Source organism: Carettochelys insculpta, chromosome 2 (genome assembly GCF_033958435.1).
Source record: "Carettochelys insculpta isolate YL-2023 chromosome 2, ASM3395843v1, whole genome shotgun sequence".
Taxonomy (NCBI): Eukaryota; Metazoa; Chordata; order Testudines; family Carettochelyidae; genus Carettochelys; species Carettochelys insculpta.
Window position 1 is genome coordinate 127,789,138 of NC_134138.1, and position 16,551 is coordinate 127,805,688.

Sequence of the window (16,551 nt, forward strand, 5' to 3'; positions counted from 1 at the left end):
TAGATTGAGATGCCTCAGTTCTTTGAAATGATAGATCCATACATTTACCCTCTGATTCTGCTAAATTGGTTTAGATTGTGAAAAAATCTCATTTTGTACCGAAGTGTCAGTAGACTGAACTTTAATCAGACTGTATTTGGATAATATCAGATGTTGCATTTTGCTTACTTAGCAAGATTGCAGGTTTCAGTGGTACCTAAGTACAAGAACTGGAATGTCAGCATGATGGTCTCATGGAGACAATTTTAATAGCGAAACATTTTGGATGGGAGGTAGATGGAGACAGTGCAATTTCTGCCTCATGGACAGTTGTCATTGCCTTGGTCTATACCACAAACTTATGTTAGTATGACTACATAGCTCCACACACCTGAACAATGCAGTTATACTATCCTGTGCCCCACCCCACTCTCATTCCTCTCCCCCCCCATAGATAGTGCTGTTGACAAAAGGGCTTAGATGGTATTTGTGAAATATCAGATGAAAAATATACCAAGAGAGTTAAAATTCTGTCCTTTGGGTAATTTACCTAGGCTACATCTACACGAGAGTCTTTTCCCAACAAAACTGGGCTTTTGTCAGGAAAAACTGCAGCAAATCAGCACACAAATGCACTTTGTCGACTGTTTGTCGACAAAACCCGACATATCCATTGGCAGCATTATACCTCTCCCCATTCAGGTATAATGCTTTTGTCGACAGACAGGGCTTCCGGTTCGCCGGACAGCCCTGTTTGCAGACTTTCCAGTCAGCCATTCTGTCAAGAGAGGGATGGGCAGTCTGACTGTTGTCTGTCGACGGAGTGGATTGCTCTTTCAATATGCCTTTATGTGTGGAAACAATCTGTTGACAGAAGTTTTGCTAGGAAACCCCTTCGGACAGTGAATTCTTTTGACAGAGGCTTCTTGTGCAGATGTAGCCCTAGAATAGACTTTCAGCAGTTTCTTTGGATGAAATTTGTCTCTTTCTTCCATATTGTTTTGTTTGTTTTCTGCTGACCTTCTGTGTAAATTTGTTGTGATGGTTTCAGAAAACCTGTTATGATAATTTTAATGCAAGAGGTTACATTGCAGTTAGCTTTATATTTTTGTTACAGCAACTATAATATTTTTGAAACACATCTGCTGAGGCTGACAGTGTAGCACATATTGCAAGAACCATTTGAATCAGTGAGAGCAAAAGGTGTAAGGCATAGGTTCCCAAACTGGGGGGCATGAGGTGACCCAGCCCCCCTATTAATTTCCCCCACCCCAAGAAAGAACCCACTCCTGCATTACCTCCTGCAAAAATGGAGGTAGCATCAACTCCCTGCAGCATTTGGGGGAATTTCCGCAGCTATAAGCTGGAGCCTGCATCTCAGGAAACACATGCTCTGCTTCCCCTCTCGAAACAGCCGGCGCATTTCCTGAAAAGCTGAGTCTGTGCCCACCAGTGACTTCCTTCCTCCTGATGCCTTCCTGCATGAAGGTTGTGGGTTCGAGTAGGAGCCCCAGGTCCACACCAGCTCCAACTGCTCAGGCAGAGCACTCCCTGCTCCTCACTCCCCATGGGAGCCACATACTGCTTGAGCGGTTGGAGCTGGCATAGACTTGGAGCTCCTACGCCCCCTCACAGCCCCTGTGCAGGAAGGCAGCAGGCAGAAGGAAGTTGCCAGCAGGTAACAGACCCGGCTTTTCAGGAAACTTACCAGCTGTTTTGGGAGGGGAAGCAGCGCACATGGTTCCTGAGACCCCGGTCCTGGAGTGCAGCTGTGGGACCTCCAGGTACCAGCGAAGCTGTCCCCTCCCCTTGCCCAGACCCCCATGAGTACCCTGCCTAGACTCACATAAGTACCCTGCCCCACTGCCCAGAATTCCATTAGCACTCTGCTTCTGCCTCCTGGCCAGACACCTAAACCCAGCTGGCTCCTGTACCCTATTTTCCACCCAGACTCTTCATCCCACCCCTATCTCAGTCCTATCTACCCTCCCCCAATGGGGCTGGGGTGCCAAGGGAGGGAGATGTCTCATTTGGGGCCCATTAGTGGGTCTTGGGGTGGGGGTGGGGGACTTGGAAGTTTGTTTGGTTTTTTTTGTTTTTTTGGTTTTTTTTCCATCTCACTTGTGTGGTCCCTGTCTTATTTTTCTTTGGGTCAGTGACCCCTGACCCAAACTGGTTCCAAGCCACTCCCATAAATAAAGACAATGCTGAAACATTTGTGTTGGACATATTTTATTTAAAAATGAAGCCTGACCAACAAGTCCACAGTTGGGGCCAATCCACTATCTGGCCACAGCATCGTAACACCCCTGCATCCCCCCCCCCCACATACCTCAGTCCTGTGCCTATCATACACCGGAGCCCTGTCTGAACCCCTCACATCCCCAGTCTTCTGCTACAACAATACTGCACAATCCACACACCGCAAAGTTGTGTTCTGAACCAAACATACTCCCAACTCCCCTGCCCTGAGCCCCTCATACATCCCAACCTGACCTTCTGCACCCTCACGTCCACAAGCCTGTGGTTTGCTCAGCACCCCAACACTCCACCTGCCCCCAACACTCTCCTCCCTGATCCAGCGGCCCCTTCTCCACCCCTTCCTGCATCCAAATTCCCTCCCAGAGCATGCACCTTTCACCCCTTCCCCCATCCAAATCTCTCATCCCCACCCCAGAGCCCACACCTCCCATTTCAACCCAGTGAGAGTGAGTAAGAGCTGGGGACAGCAAATGATGGAGAGGAGGGGAACTCAAAAAAGGGTGAGGTTTTGGGGTTTGCCCTGACATTTAAAAGGTGATCTTGGCTGTCTACACTACCACCCTCCTTTGAAGGAAAGATGGTAAGTAGGCTGTTGGGAGTTTACTAATGAAGTGCTGCGCTGCATACGCAGTAAGCAAATTCCCCCCCCCCCCCCCCGCCCCCACATCCCCCACAGCAACTTCGAAGTCCCGGGGCAACTTTGACGTCCCTTTTACTCCTCAAAATTTTTAGTAGATTGAGTTTGAAACTTCAAAGTTGCCGTGGGTGGGAATTTGCTTAATGAAGTGCTGCGTATGCACCGCAGCACTTCATTAGTAAACTCCCAACACCCTACTTACCATCCTCCCTTCAAAGGAGGGTGGTAGTGCAGACAAGCCCCTTGGGTGTAAAAAGGTTGGAGACCACTGCTGTGAAATTGTTTTAAATTTCAAATTTCATACCACAAAATGTGAAACTGAATACAAACTGAATTTTTTGTTAAAAGAGGGGTTGGATGATGCTGAAGAAGAGGTCGAGGGGGCTTGAGTGTTTGTCAAAAATCAAAAAGAGGGTGTGATGCCAAAAAGTTTGGGAGCCACTGGTATAAGGTATTCTATCTGCAAATCACTATTAAGCATGGATGAGTTTATTTTTATTATTATTTATTACAGGGATATCCAGATACTCTAGCCTCTGTGCATGAGAACACCAGTGATTTTTTTTTTTGCTGTGTTATACTGGTTAGATTGAGAATCAGTGTAATGATCATCAGTAGTCAGTCTTCAACTCACTATGAGCCAAATAAAGGGATTTCCTTGGAGCAGTTGTTCTCAAGAGAAAAACAAGTGTGTGCAAGAGAGGGCAAGTGCTCCTCCTGTTACTGCATATTCTTGTTTCATGCAATATACACCATGTATGTAGCTGTAATTTAAGAGGACTCATTTGTTCAGAGACCTGCAGTGGTACTGCAGTCACAATGGTGTTAGTGGACTTTTGTAAGAGCATTGTTAAAACCAAGAAGCATGAGACAGGAATAAAAATTCAGAACAGGCTGTACAAAACAATCAGTTTTCATCTTTTATAGAAGATGTTACATTAAGAAGGCCTAAAATATATCTTAACTTTTTTTCTAAACAAATCTTGGAAGAACGGAATGTTTCTCCTTTACCTCCCAAAAAGGAAGAAAGTGTGAGATTAGGGTTAGCATGCAGAATTGGATGTTCATAGATCCAGGTTGTGTACTTAGCTTTGCTACAGATTTCATGTGTGGCTTAAGGCAACTCACTTGAACTCTCTACTTCAGTTTCATCAGTATTGTACCTGGCAGAGGTATCGTGACACTAACTTTAATTTTTGTAGAGTGCCCTGGGAGACAGCACTTTCCATCCAAGAATGTATGGAAAGTTTTAATAATAACATTTTGTCTTCCTATTAAAGGTATTATTTGCACATATAAGTTTGATCCCAATTTTGCAAAAGCTTAGGTGCGTGTTTAATTATGATAGTCATCCAGTTGATTAATTGGAAGTACTCAAGTGCTTACAGTTAAGCATGTCCATAAGGGTATGTCTACACTTACCAGGCGAAGGGTTGATCTCCCAGAGTTCAGTTTCACACATCTGGTAAAGATTCACAAAATCGATCTCTCTGGTGTCTGCTGTTGACCCCCGTACTCCTGCTCTGTCAAGGAGTAAGGGAGGTTAATGGGAGAAAGGCTTCTATCAACCTCCCTCAGTGAACCCAGACCATACAGTGGACTGCAGATAGGTGGATTCTAGCTATGCAATTGCCGCAGCTAGAATTGGTTATCTACAGTTGACTGTAAGGTCAAGCTAGACCAAGCCTCAGTCTTTGCAGGACAGGGATATAAAATGGCAGCTAACAGATTTACAGGCTTTTAGAAACTAGAGAAGGAAAAGATTACACTGTGTCATCCTTTACTCAAGTCTGCTTCCCATACGTGTTTGTTTCTTGCCATGCATGATGTTCAGGCTGCAACTGTGAGTTGTTGTGCCAGTTCTTCAATACATCAATTTTCTTTCTAGACTACTGTGTTTGGTGTACAGGAAGATCACAACATTCATGAATTTAACAATCACGAATTCAGTTATTTGCAGACAGCTGGGAGAGTCAGTTTCGCCTTCCTGTGGCAGGCTCGGCGGGTGGGCAGGTGGAGCAAGCTTCCCAACAGCTCTTCTCCCAGCCTGCTAGCCACAGTTACCACTGCAGGGACCCACATTGGGTCACTGACATGACAGGGGCGAGGAAGCAGAGGATTCCCCCCCGCGCACAGTGCGCCAGGGACCCTGCACACAATGGCCCCAGCGGGTCTGTAGGCGGAGCAGAGCAGGGTGGGGATAAGGCCTGGGTGCAGGGCCATGGCACCTGTGCTGGAAGTCAGGCACGAAGGGGGCCAGGTGGGGGTCCTGTTCCAGCACCTGCCGCAGCTCCAGCTACACCAATGTGCCCCCCGCCACAGTGATGGTCATTTTACTCACAGCAGTGGCAGCCACTGTCCCCAGCCCAGCCTGATAGAGCAGGACGCCTAGCCCTGCCCCCAGCTGGGGGCCCAGCCCAAACACTGAGCTGCTCACCATGGCCCAGCTGCTGGGATCTTCCTCCCCGCCACTGATGCCCAGAGCCACCCACAGCGCAGGAGCCTGGGAGCCCGCCAAGTTCTGCTTCCCCAGCCACCTGTGTCTGCAGGGAGAGAGTGATGCTGGGTGGTGCGGGGAACAGCTCTGGGAGCCAGGGACCTGCAGCAGGCCCAGGGAGTTTCCTTCTGAGCCCCAGCAGAATTCAACATTCGCGAGGGTTCTCAACACCAAACCCTTGCCAATGTTGCAACCATACTGTATTGCGTGAAAATACTAGGGAATGGATAATCACTCCATTTTACAGATAAAAGAGCAAAAGCAATCCGAGGCCAAACTGACAAACGTGCAATTAGTTCCATTAAAGTCAGTAGGACTACTCACCTTGGTAGAGTTATTCACACGAGTGTTTACAGAAAAAAGCTGGATAGCAAACACCGGTTTTTAAAAATGCATAGAAAGTATGTGTTAGCCATTCCAAGCAAACCAGTGAATAGATTTTTCCTTCCCTTCATGAAACAGAATGTATTTAAACACATGTATGCTCTGGATACAGAGCTTTTTCCTTAGCAAGTCATTCATTGTTGAGCAACAAAATTAAACTAAATCTCAACATTTTTTGGTTGTGTTTGCCCCAGAATAAGTAATCAGCTTCCCCTCAAAATCTTTTCAGGACACCAGCTGCAAATAAGAATGAGCTTCCATATTTAATAAATTCTATTAACTACACACACAGCCGTGTCACATTATAGGTGAACAGGCCCTAATTAAAAGCACACACCATCTGCTGGTTTGTGGCAGCAGGGTAGCACTCCATAGCCACCCTGGTTCCTTTGATTGAAATGTATTATTTATAAGCTCTTACAGAAATATGTCACTTACCTCATGGAAGCTGCATTGAGAGCTGGATGGCACCATCTAATGGTATGGTAGGGAAGCTACTTATCTTTCTTAAGAGATTCGCTTTGCTATATTTTTGGGTGGAGTGAGGAGTTAATTATCAGATTTCCAACAGTTTTATATTGAACATGAATCTTGCATTTCCCGCTTGTATGCCATTGAAAAGTAATGTTTGAAAATATTTAAGTATTGGTGTGGTTTCCACTGGCTTTTTCTTCCTGTGCAAAATGTTTGTTTGAAATAAATATTTTGATTGATGTGAGGTATTTTACATGGAAATAGACAGCAATTGTGTAAACTACAAATACAGCTGAATAGTATTAGCCAGTATCTGATACTTTTGTCAGCAGGCCTCTAATAAAAATATGTGCTAGTCAATTGGGAATGTTCTTTTAAAAAGAGAAATCCATCTAGTGTTTGTAAAGGGATTTATTACATATTGTACAAGGATTATTTATTGGCTTTTAAATACGGAGAGAATTTTAATCTGTGTTTCTGAGACCAATGGGGCCTGAAGTTTTGGGCACTTTTCTGTGTTGCCTTGTGAGGGTGGAGGCCATGTCCTCCTTCCCACCTGTTAATGGGAACAGGGGTTCCTTAAATGGAAAGTAAAATGCACACTGAGAAAAATAAAACACCTTTTTGAATGGCTGAGTCAGCAGCTCACCTTTGTTGACTTTCAGGCTACAGATTACTATATGTAGTGGGTTAGCATTGTGCCTGTTGACCCTTGGAATGCTAGGAACAAGAATCAGTCCACTGATTCAAATCACTTTTGTATTTGATGTGACAAGAAAACAGATAATTGAAATTCTTTGTGTTCTGGAGCACTCATAACTTGCATCCAACGGCATTAGTACGATTGTTCTACTTCAGGCTTGTTCTTTCTAGTGCCATGCCGCATCTTAGCAGCAATAACAGGCACAGCCCTCCTGCCCTAGTAGACACTATAATGATATCTGAACAAATGATTGGACTTACCTTGTGGCTGTTCATTTTGTTACAAGGAGACCTTTGGTATTAAAAACAAGTAATCAGAGAGCAAGGGATAAATCCTTCCACGTAGTTGTACTTTAGAAAAATCCCAACCCTGGTTGATGAAGAAAGTTTAGACAACATACAGGGTTTCTGTGTTTCTCTTGTTATTGTTAATTATTCTGTTTTCACTGATGGAACCACCATATTTTTCTTCACACATTAGGCAAGGGTATGTGGAGGAGTAATTCTGCAGTTTATTTGCGATTCTGCCATAAGTGGAATAACCTTCCAAACCGATGAAATAAAGAAATGTTTACACATCTCAAAGATGGTGTGCACATTAAGAAAATTGAATTATATGAATCACACACTTCTTCCACATTAAGATATAATAAAGCTGGTTCTAGAGATAAATACCCCAATCACAGCTTTAAAGTGTCTACTAGTGCAGGGGTACACAAAGTGGGAGGCAGTTTCCTTGGAAGGGGCATGAAACTGCATAAGGAGGGGTGCAACACAATCGTCTCCTGGGTTTCAGGCTCATCCATCTCACTAAATGGTGAAATATGTTACTGTTTTTAAGTACGTGTATTCACATGTATGTACTGATTAATAAAGTTTTTACATTCTATGAACTTACTTTCTTACGCATGCCAAAGGGGGTTTGCTTTTTTGTTTTGTTTTGTTTTTCATATGAACATAAGCAAAATTTGTGTTGGTTTGGATTAGGTTAGATGAGTTGGGGGGCCCTGCTATTTGCAAGGATGAAGAGTGGGGCCCAACATAAAAAGTTTGTTCACCCCTATGCTAGGACATGGTAGGCTTTCACCTGAACAGAGAGAGAGAGAATATGAAGTTTGAAGCAGATATATGGATTATTAGTGTGTACAGCTGTTTGTAAATATTGTCAACAGCACCTAGTGAAGTGGCCAAACACTAAAAAGGGTTTGGATGTCAAAGCCCAGATATTTATGGATGCTTTTTGTGATAATGTTTAGAACATACGCTATCAGGAGGATAAGAGATGCCTTCAGAGAAAACAAACATATACAGGATTCAGAAGAAATACAAAGACTACTGCATAAAGCAAGAACGAACCTAGAGATTATTCATCGACAGGTAAGAATACTTTTATTCATCTCTTTTACTTACGGATTGTAAAACGCTGAATGATATGTTCTCCCGTAAGGGTGTAAGTCCCACACCAGTTTACAGACGGGAGAGAGAGATCCTGTACAGTATTACTGCTTGCAAATGGTGGGAGGCAGAGTGAGGGAGTAGACTGGCATAGTATTCAGTTCTTCCTGATGGGAAGGATTTAAGCATTAGTCCCATTAATGCTAATGGGATTCTACATCCTGTTCTCAAAACTCCCTTGCTGACCCTCTTCCCCGCCCCACCCCATTCATCCCCCCAGCACTTCAGTCCCATTCTGCAATATGTTCATCTTTCCTTTGCTCTACTTTTCCCACTGTTGTGTTTTCTCTTGCTGTCTTACGAGCATCTCCTTATCCCCTCTTTTCCTCTTTCCTCTTCACTGGCGTGGTAATATGCTCAGCAGAGCACCAGTAGCTCAAGCCTCCTACTCTGTTTTTGCCCAATTGGACACGCAGTGCAGCAGGGATTGGAAGTGGAAGCATAGCCAGCCCTAACATTTTAATAAGTTTGTGAAAATATTTTTTGCACCCAGATGATAATTCCTGCCCATTGTGTTCATACCACAGGGCTAGGGAGGGTAGCAAGATGATTCTTTGGAACACACACCAAACTTAACTGGCTAGTTTTATACATAAGGTATGTTAAGAACCTGTATTTTTAACTTCCCTTTACCCTCTTGCTTCAGAAATAAACCTTCTCTTACCAGTTTCTTTCCATCTTCATGGTTGTTTTACCTTTGTTTACATTTTGAAGGGTCTCCCTGCAAGGAAAGAGGCTAGAAGGGTTTTTATTTCAAGTGGAAGGTGAGGTTCTTTTTTCACCTTTATTTCTCCCAGGTTGGGAGGGTCTGAGGCTGCAATCTTTATGGGGCCAAAGGACAGTGCTAAGTGAAAAAGCTGAAAGACTGCTTGCGAAGTGGTGTCAATCATTTACCATTCAGTAACAAGAGAAGAATATGTCTGATGTTATTTGCTGAAAGCCAGTTTGGTCTTTGAAAGCATATGAAGTGGTGGGGGGTCTCTCATACGACCCGCAGCTTGGTGTCAGCAAGCCGCAACTAATTCAAATGCGGCTTCTGATTTTTGGATGCCTTAACATTTAGGTCATCAACTTGATACACCTAGGACCCAGCTGTCATTAATCTAAATGGAAGGTCAGTGCTCAGGTCCATCTTACTGCTTCACATTGAGGCAGTCATATTTAGAGACCATGCTTAGCAAGATTTGGTCCTAAACGATTTGGTCTGAGGTAGCGCTGTATGTCTGTCACAGACCTTGGAAATAAAACCCGACTCTCCTGATTCTGAGCCCTGTTCATCAAACATATGTTATTTATCTGACCAGTCCTCCAAAATTAAATGGGTCTTTGCAGAATTGGGCCTTGGGTCATGTATGTGTGTTGGCATGGTGGAGAAAGGAAAAGGAGCTCTTTCTCTAACCTTGTAAAAGAGCACACAAAATGGGTTGGCCATTTTGATGCCATAAGAAGAAAGGAGCAGAAGAGTTAACAGTGGGGGAAGTTAGTTTAATCTCTTTCCTACATTCCCACTGCCACTTTTGGTTCTTGCTTGTAAAATAATAGGCTGCTTTTTGCAGTTAGCCCATAGCAGATGCAGTTGTTATATTTTTAAGTGACATTGTCACGACATGAACAGCCAGTATTTTATCTATAAAAAGATTTGTGCCTGTAGTTTACTCAGAACATGACAGTGACTGTTGTCATGACATCAACAGAACCATTTTTATCCATTAACTTTGTTCATTTTATAATCTGAAGTATTCACAAAATAATTAAATTAATATGAGAAGCTTGTAATTGTCAATCAAGCGATAATACTCCAGGGCCATATTTTACCTTCAGATACGGACATGCAAATCCCAGTGAAAAAGGCTCAGGCATATAAAGGCAGAATTGCACCTAAAAGGGGAAATTTTCAAAGGCACATTGGACACATAGGCAATCAGCTCCAACTGATTTTCAATTTTGATTTTTCACATTTGAAAATCTTCCTCTATATATTTAAATTTTAAAATGTTTTTCATTTGTAATGGTTCGATACCCATCATTTTAAATGCATTTGAATCAGCAAAATCACGTAAAGATCTTTATTTTTTTCTTCTACAATATCAGAAAATCAGATGTCTGTTTCTCTGTTTTGTTAGTTAATTTGTTATGACTGTGGTCAGTGTTACATCTTCTATGGCAAGGCCAAAGTCTGTTGCAAAATGCTGTGAAGGGTTTCTTTCATGTTCTACCCCAACCTGATGATTTTAAAAAGTCTTTAATTCAATTGTATTTGAATTCACCTAGTGTAAAATGTCATGAGAAAATATGTTTAAAATCAGGGGGTTTTGTAGAAATGGAAGGGGAAATTGCTGTAAATACAGAATATTTTCACTAGTTCTAAAGAGTTATTTTTATATGAGCATTTCTTTGCTATCAGCCTTTTAGTTTTTTCTGTTTTCAGGCAGGGTGGATGCTCTCAAAGCCTGACTATCAAAGGATGTATATATATGTGTAGTTACATACAAATATATTTTTACTGGAGTAAACTAATAGCAGATGTTATGTGGTGAGGCTTCTCCTTAAAAGCATAATCCAGTAGAAAGGTACGAGTTGAGCAGGTGAATTTCAGAGATTTCTTTGGGTTTGGCAGGGGGAGCTTTTAATATTGATGTTTGGAATAAATGAAGCTGAAATACGCTGTACCAAATGAAAAATGTATTTTGAAGGAAGCAAAGTAATTGTCAGTACTCTTTTGCTCAACAAATGATATGCATAAGTACTGTCAGCACTTCATCTATAAAGCAAGCTCTAAATATTAAGAAACAAGTTGCTGCCTTGTCCTAAAGTACATGTAGTTAGAGTAAAATTGCCAGAGACCCAGAGTCTTTTCTATTCTGTATTGCACTTACAATCCTATGTTCCATGAAAAAAATACAATTTTTGAGTGACTTCACAATTCTCTTTTCATCTTGAGTGTTCATTTTCAGTCTTATTTTAATTGAACAGTTTAATGAATGTAGTGAAGTGACAGAAAATAATGGGTTTATTTTTAAAAGCAACCTTAAAACATATATGAATTGTTTTTATTTTTAAGCACAAAGGCAATGAAGCAAATATTATATGTGGTGTGCATTTTTGTAAGTTTGAGTAATTATTATGATGTAGCACATCTGGTACTGCTGACTTTTTCATTGCATGTCAATAGAAATTAAATAATACTGCAACTTGCTGACAATTTGTTGTTACTGTGAAATCAAATTTACATGCTAATTTATGGTTTAGTCATCAAAATGACCATTGAAGTATAAGGTTCATATATAACAATTTGAATAAGTCTAGTGGGAAATGTGAAATTGTGACAGACCATTATCGTTTTATGTCAGTTACCACTGGATTTTCCTGAATGTTTTAAAAGACACTTGATAAATCTAAAAAGTATGGAGTAGTATTAATCTCAACCTCTGTCTTCCCGTGCTTTCCTAGTTACTGTTTTTTCTTTGAAAATAAGATGGGTAAGAGAGGAAGCTCATCCACAGATTCTTTTCTGCCCATAGTTCATGGTATGGAGCTTTTTTCTTGTTATCTGATGTGAAAATAGCAGAGAAGGGTATTGCAGACTGTGACCATTATATTGTCATTACTAAGAGTGGAAAACCTGCAGCTGTAAATGCCAGCAGAACATTAGCTCTAGAAGAGCAGGATAACGTTAATGTAAAATCCTTTGTATGACATGTTTTTTGCCACATAATTATCAAACTCTTTCTATTTATGGTCCCATGACTTGTCTAAAGAACGGTTACTACTGTTTGAACTTGAGGGGGATCGGAGAGATTTCCCTGAAAAAATATTGATCTTATTTAAATATGCAGTTTATGTAAGCTGCTTTGGAAACTCATTTGTATTCTGTATGTTCATGTCCTAGCGAGTTTTCTTCATGGTATCGCAACAGCCTTTGATTTTTACTGTACCAAAATGGAAATATCTATTGGACCAGTGTGTTTTGTTTAAATGCCTATTTTAATCCATAAAATCAGTTATTTGTTGTTTTCATCATATAAAGGACTTTTTTAGCCTTAGATTGAAGTTGGAAGGCTTTAGTCTGTTAGCTATTCATTTATGAAAGAATTATTCTGGATTTCCCAACAGATATGAAGACTATTGAGCCAATCATTCTTGTTTTAACGTCATATCACTGGAGTATCCTTCAGTAAAAAGATTTTAACACCTCATTGGTTTTGCTCCTTCTTTCAAGTAGTCCAAACTGACGATTTATACAGAAAATTCTCTGCAGGGTGACCAACTATAGATCATAAACGTCTGAGAGAGTAATATGAGAGGCTTTGCCAGGCTAGAGCTACCTTGTCTTCCAGGTATAGCTGTGCTTTGAACGAAGAGATAAATAGTGACAAATCCCCTTTTTAATATAGTTTGAATTGGATCACTTTCCTTTTGTAGACACATGAATGAGACAGTAAGAAGAGTGAGCTATGACAACTCTAATGGACCGTGCTTTTGTTGCTAAGTAGCAAATGTGACAGGATGGCTCACAGAGGTCCTCTGGGGATTGTTACACTGTGTGTTGGTCATGCCACTGAGCCATCCAACCTGCCCCTTGGACCACCCTACCACCCTGTCCTCCTGGGCCACAAGGTCAGATTTCCCTCAGCTAAGACACAGAGTTGGGGCAACAGTCCCCAACAGAACAACACAGACACTGAACCAGCTCGGTTCTGGGAGGGCTCCGCTATTATAAGGCCATTGAGAACACCCAGGAACACTGCCCACAAAGAGGACCAAGCCCCCAGATAAATATGTATACAAGTTTTACACCGCAAAAACTAACAACAGAGAGAAAGCCATGCTAGTCTATGTACTATCAAAACAAAAAAGCAGTAAAGTAGCACTTTAAAGATTAACAAAATAATTTATTAGGTGAGCTTTCGTGGGACAGACCCACTTCTTCAGACCATAGCCATACCAGAACAGACGCAATATTTAAGGTACAGAGAACCAAAAATAGTAATCAAGGTTGACAAATCAGAAAAAAAATGATCAAGGTGAGCAAATCAGAGAGTAGAGGGGCAGGAGTCCAGAATTAGATTAAGCCAAGTGTGGAAAAGAGCCTTACAAGATCTTTACCAAATATTCATAAACCTGACTTACCCACCAGGAGAAATTAAAAAAATAAATAAATAAGAAAACAAATCAACAGGGCCAGACGACTAGCCAGAGTTCAGCTACTTCAAGATAGGCCCAAAAAAGCCAAGAACAGAACACCACTGTCATTACCTACTACCCCCAACTCAAACCACTGCAACTAATTATTAAAGACCTACAACCTATCCTTAATCAGGATGCCACACTCCAGAAGGAACTAGATGACAGGCCTATGGTCTCCTACAGACAACCTCCCAAGCTTATGAGGATTCTCACCCACAACCACAGTCTATACCACAGGAACACCAGTCCTGGAACTTTTCCTTGCAACAAAGCCCGCTGCCAGCTTTGTCCACATACCTGTCCCGGAGATACCATCACTGCACCTAACCAGGTTATTCACAGAATCACAGGCACATTCTCATGTTCCTCAACGAACATCATATATGCCATCAGGTGCCAACAATGCCCAGATGCTTTGTATATTGGACAGACTTCAAACTCTTAGACAAAGAGTTAATGGGCACAAAACAGACAAAAACACTCCTGATCCACAAACCAGTCAGCCAGCATTTTACTGTAGTGGGCCATTCTGTTAATGACTTAAAAGTCTGCGTTTTACTGAAGAGGAATTTTCACAACACTCTTGAAAGAGAGGCTGCTGAACTCTCTTTTATACTCAAATTCAACACATTAACATGTGGTTTGAACCGGGATGCGAATTTTCTGGGTAATTATAGGGGCTCGTTTGCATACTTGGCTTAATCTAATTCTTGACTCCACCCCCACTCCCTTCTGCCCCTCTACTCTCTGGTTTGCTCACCTTGATCATTTTTTTTTCTGATTTGTCAACCTTGATTACTATTTTTGGTTCTCTGTGCCTTAAATATTGAATCTGTTCTGGTATGGCTATGATCTGAAGAAGTTCGTCTGTCCCACGAAAGCTCACCTAATAAATTATTTTGTTAGTCTTTAAAGTGCTACTTTACTGCTTTTTTATTTTAAAAATTAGTAAGTTTGCCCTCTTTATCAATGAAAGGGAGATGTGAACAGCAGTCATTTCCCACAGCTAACAATTATTTACATTGTGCTTGGTAATAAACAAAAGTGTTTTATTTAATATAAAAAGTAGGATTTAAGTGATTCCAGGAGGAAAGTGATCACATTACTGAGCCAAAACAAACAAAACACACCATCTCATCCTAATACACTAAGAAATTTTTTACATGGAATGTGTATTCCTTACTTAAAATGGAAAGGCTGAAGACAAAAGCCTGATTGATTTCCATTCCTTAAGCAGACTTTCCCCAGGACATGAATCCTTTGTTAGCCTCCCATTCCCCATGGACAAATACCAGATTCAGGGTGGATTCCAGTATCACTTGGCATGGTCACATGTCTCTCTGGAACCAGCCACAGTTTGGACTTACAGGACAAACAAAACCATTCACAGGTTGTTGGCTGGATTATCAAGCCATCAAGTTCCTAAAGTGTCACTAATGGTTTTCGTGTTGAATAGTAACAGAGAGTAAGCCGTGCTCGTCTATATACTATATAGGGAAGCAGGAAGCAGGGGATGAGATGCCCCTAAGTGGCTGTGGCTTGTGAAGTGCAGGGCTGAGGACATGGAAAAGTGGGAGGCTGTCTGTGCTTCTGTGAGCTGCATGTATCCCTGTATAACTAATCCCTATGGATGTACAGAATGTTGATGCTCCCTGTGATCTCAATTGAAGCGTTTAGAAAGGCTACCAAAGGTTTTGGAGAAGTATTTGTAGATTTCCCACGTGAGATTCCGTAGTCATTCTGCATTGTCCCCTCCTCCATTGTGGGAGACTTGCCCGTACCATTCATGAGTCACAATCACGTGCAGGAACCCAAACAGACCATATGTAACTGCATAAAGAGTAGAGGGAAAGCCAGAATCCAGAAAAAGTTTTACCCTCATTTCTTGCTTACTCTGAGCAGGGAGATGTCTTCCACAATATTATCTGCCTATGGACACATGTAGCATAGTTAGTACTATATTGGTTACTGAAAAGGGAATTTTCTAGCCTTAGTTTCATTTTATGTTGCCTATATGCACAGCTCACACCACCATCTTCCCCTGGCCCTGATGAAGGTGCTTGGCAAGATGCATTCATTTCAAGGATCAGTGGGACAGTGAGTGAAAATAGTGGGAGAAAGGGTTCGTGTAAGTGAAATGTTATAATATAGGACTCATTGTTAACAGACTCCTTTTTATGCTTTGTGTCTAATATCAGAGACCTTGACAGCCCGGTTGTGTGCTGTCTCAGAGCTCTTGTACAGATAAGGTGCTGCCCTCCCAGAATCATAGAATGCTAGGACTGGAAGGGACCTCGAGAGGCCATCAAGTCCAGCCCCCTGCCCCAATGGCAGGACCAAATACTGTCTAAACCATCCCTGATAGACATCTATCTAACCTGTTCTTAAATATCTCCAGTGATGGAGATTCCACAACCTCCCTTGGCAATTTATTCCACTGTTTGACCTCCCTGACAGTTAGGAACTTTTTCCTAATGTCCAACCCAAACCTCCCATGCTGCAGTTTAAGCCCGTTGCCTCTTGTTCTATCCTCAGAGGCCAAGAAGAACAAATTTTCTCCCTCCTCCTTATGACACCCTTTTAAATACCTAAAAACCGCTATCATATCTCCCCTCAATCTTCTCTTTTCCAAACTAAACAAGCCCAATTCTTTCAGCCTTCCTTCATTCTCTAGACCTTTAATCATTCTTGTTGCTCTTTTCTGGACCCTCTCTAATTTCTCCACATCTTTTTTGAACTGCGGTGCCCAGAACTGGACACAATACTCCAGCTGAGGCCTAACCAGCGTAGAGTAGAGCGGGAGAATGACTTCTCATGTCTTGTTCACAACACACCTGTTAATGCGTCCCAGAATCATGTTTGCATTTTTTTGCAACATCATCACGCTGTTGACTCATATTTAGCTTGTGGTTCACTATAACCCCTAGATCCCTTTCTGCTGTAGTCGTTCCTAGACAGTCTCTCCCCATTCTGT

General features: G+C 41.9%; 1 protein-coding gene across 6 annotated transcripts in view; it reads left to right on the forward strand.

Moving 5' to 3' along the window:
• LYRM4 (LYR motif containing 4) overlaps positions 1-16,551 on the forward strand; it is a 151,366-nt gene that overhangs the window by 34,020 nt on the left and 100,795 nt on the right. For 3 of the 6 annotated variants that reach the window (XM_074987724.1, XM_074987728.1, XM_074987726.1), the window contains exons 2-3: positions 8,192-8,312; positions 9,105-9,154. In XM_074987724.1, coding sequence (XP_074843825.1) covers positions 8,192-8,312; positions 9,105-9,154 — 171 coding nt within the window. The remainder of the gene's footprint in view (positions 1-8,191; positions 8,313-9,104; positions 9,155-16,551) is intronic. The other 3 variants (XM_074987725.1, XM_074987723.1, XM_074987727.1) reach the window with 1 other exon arrangement.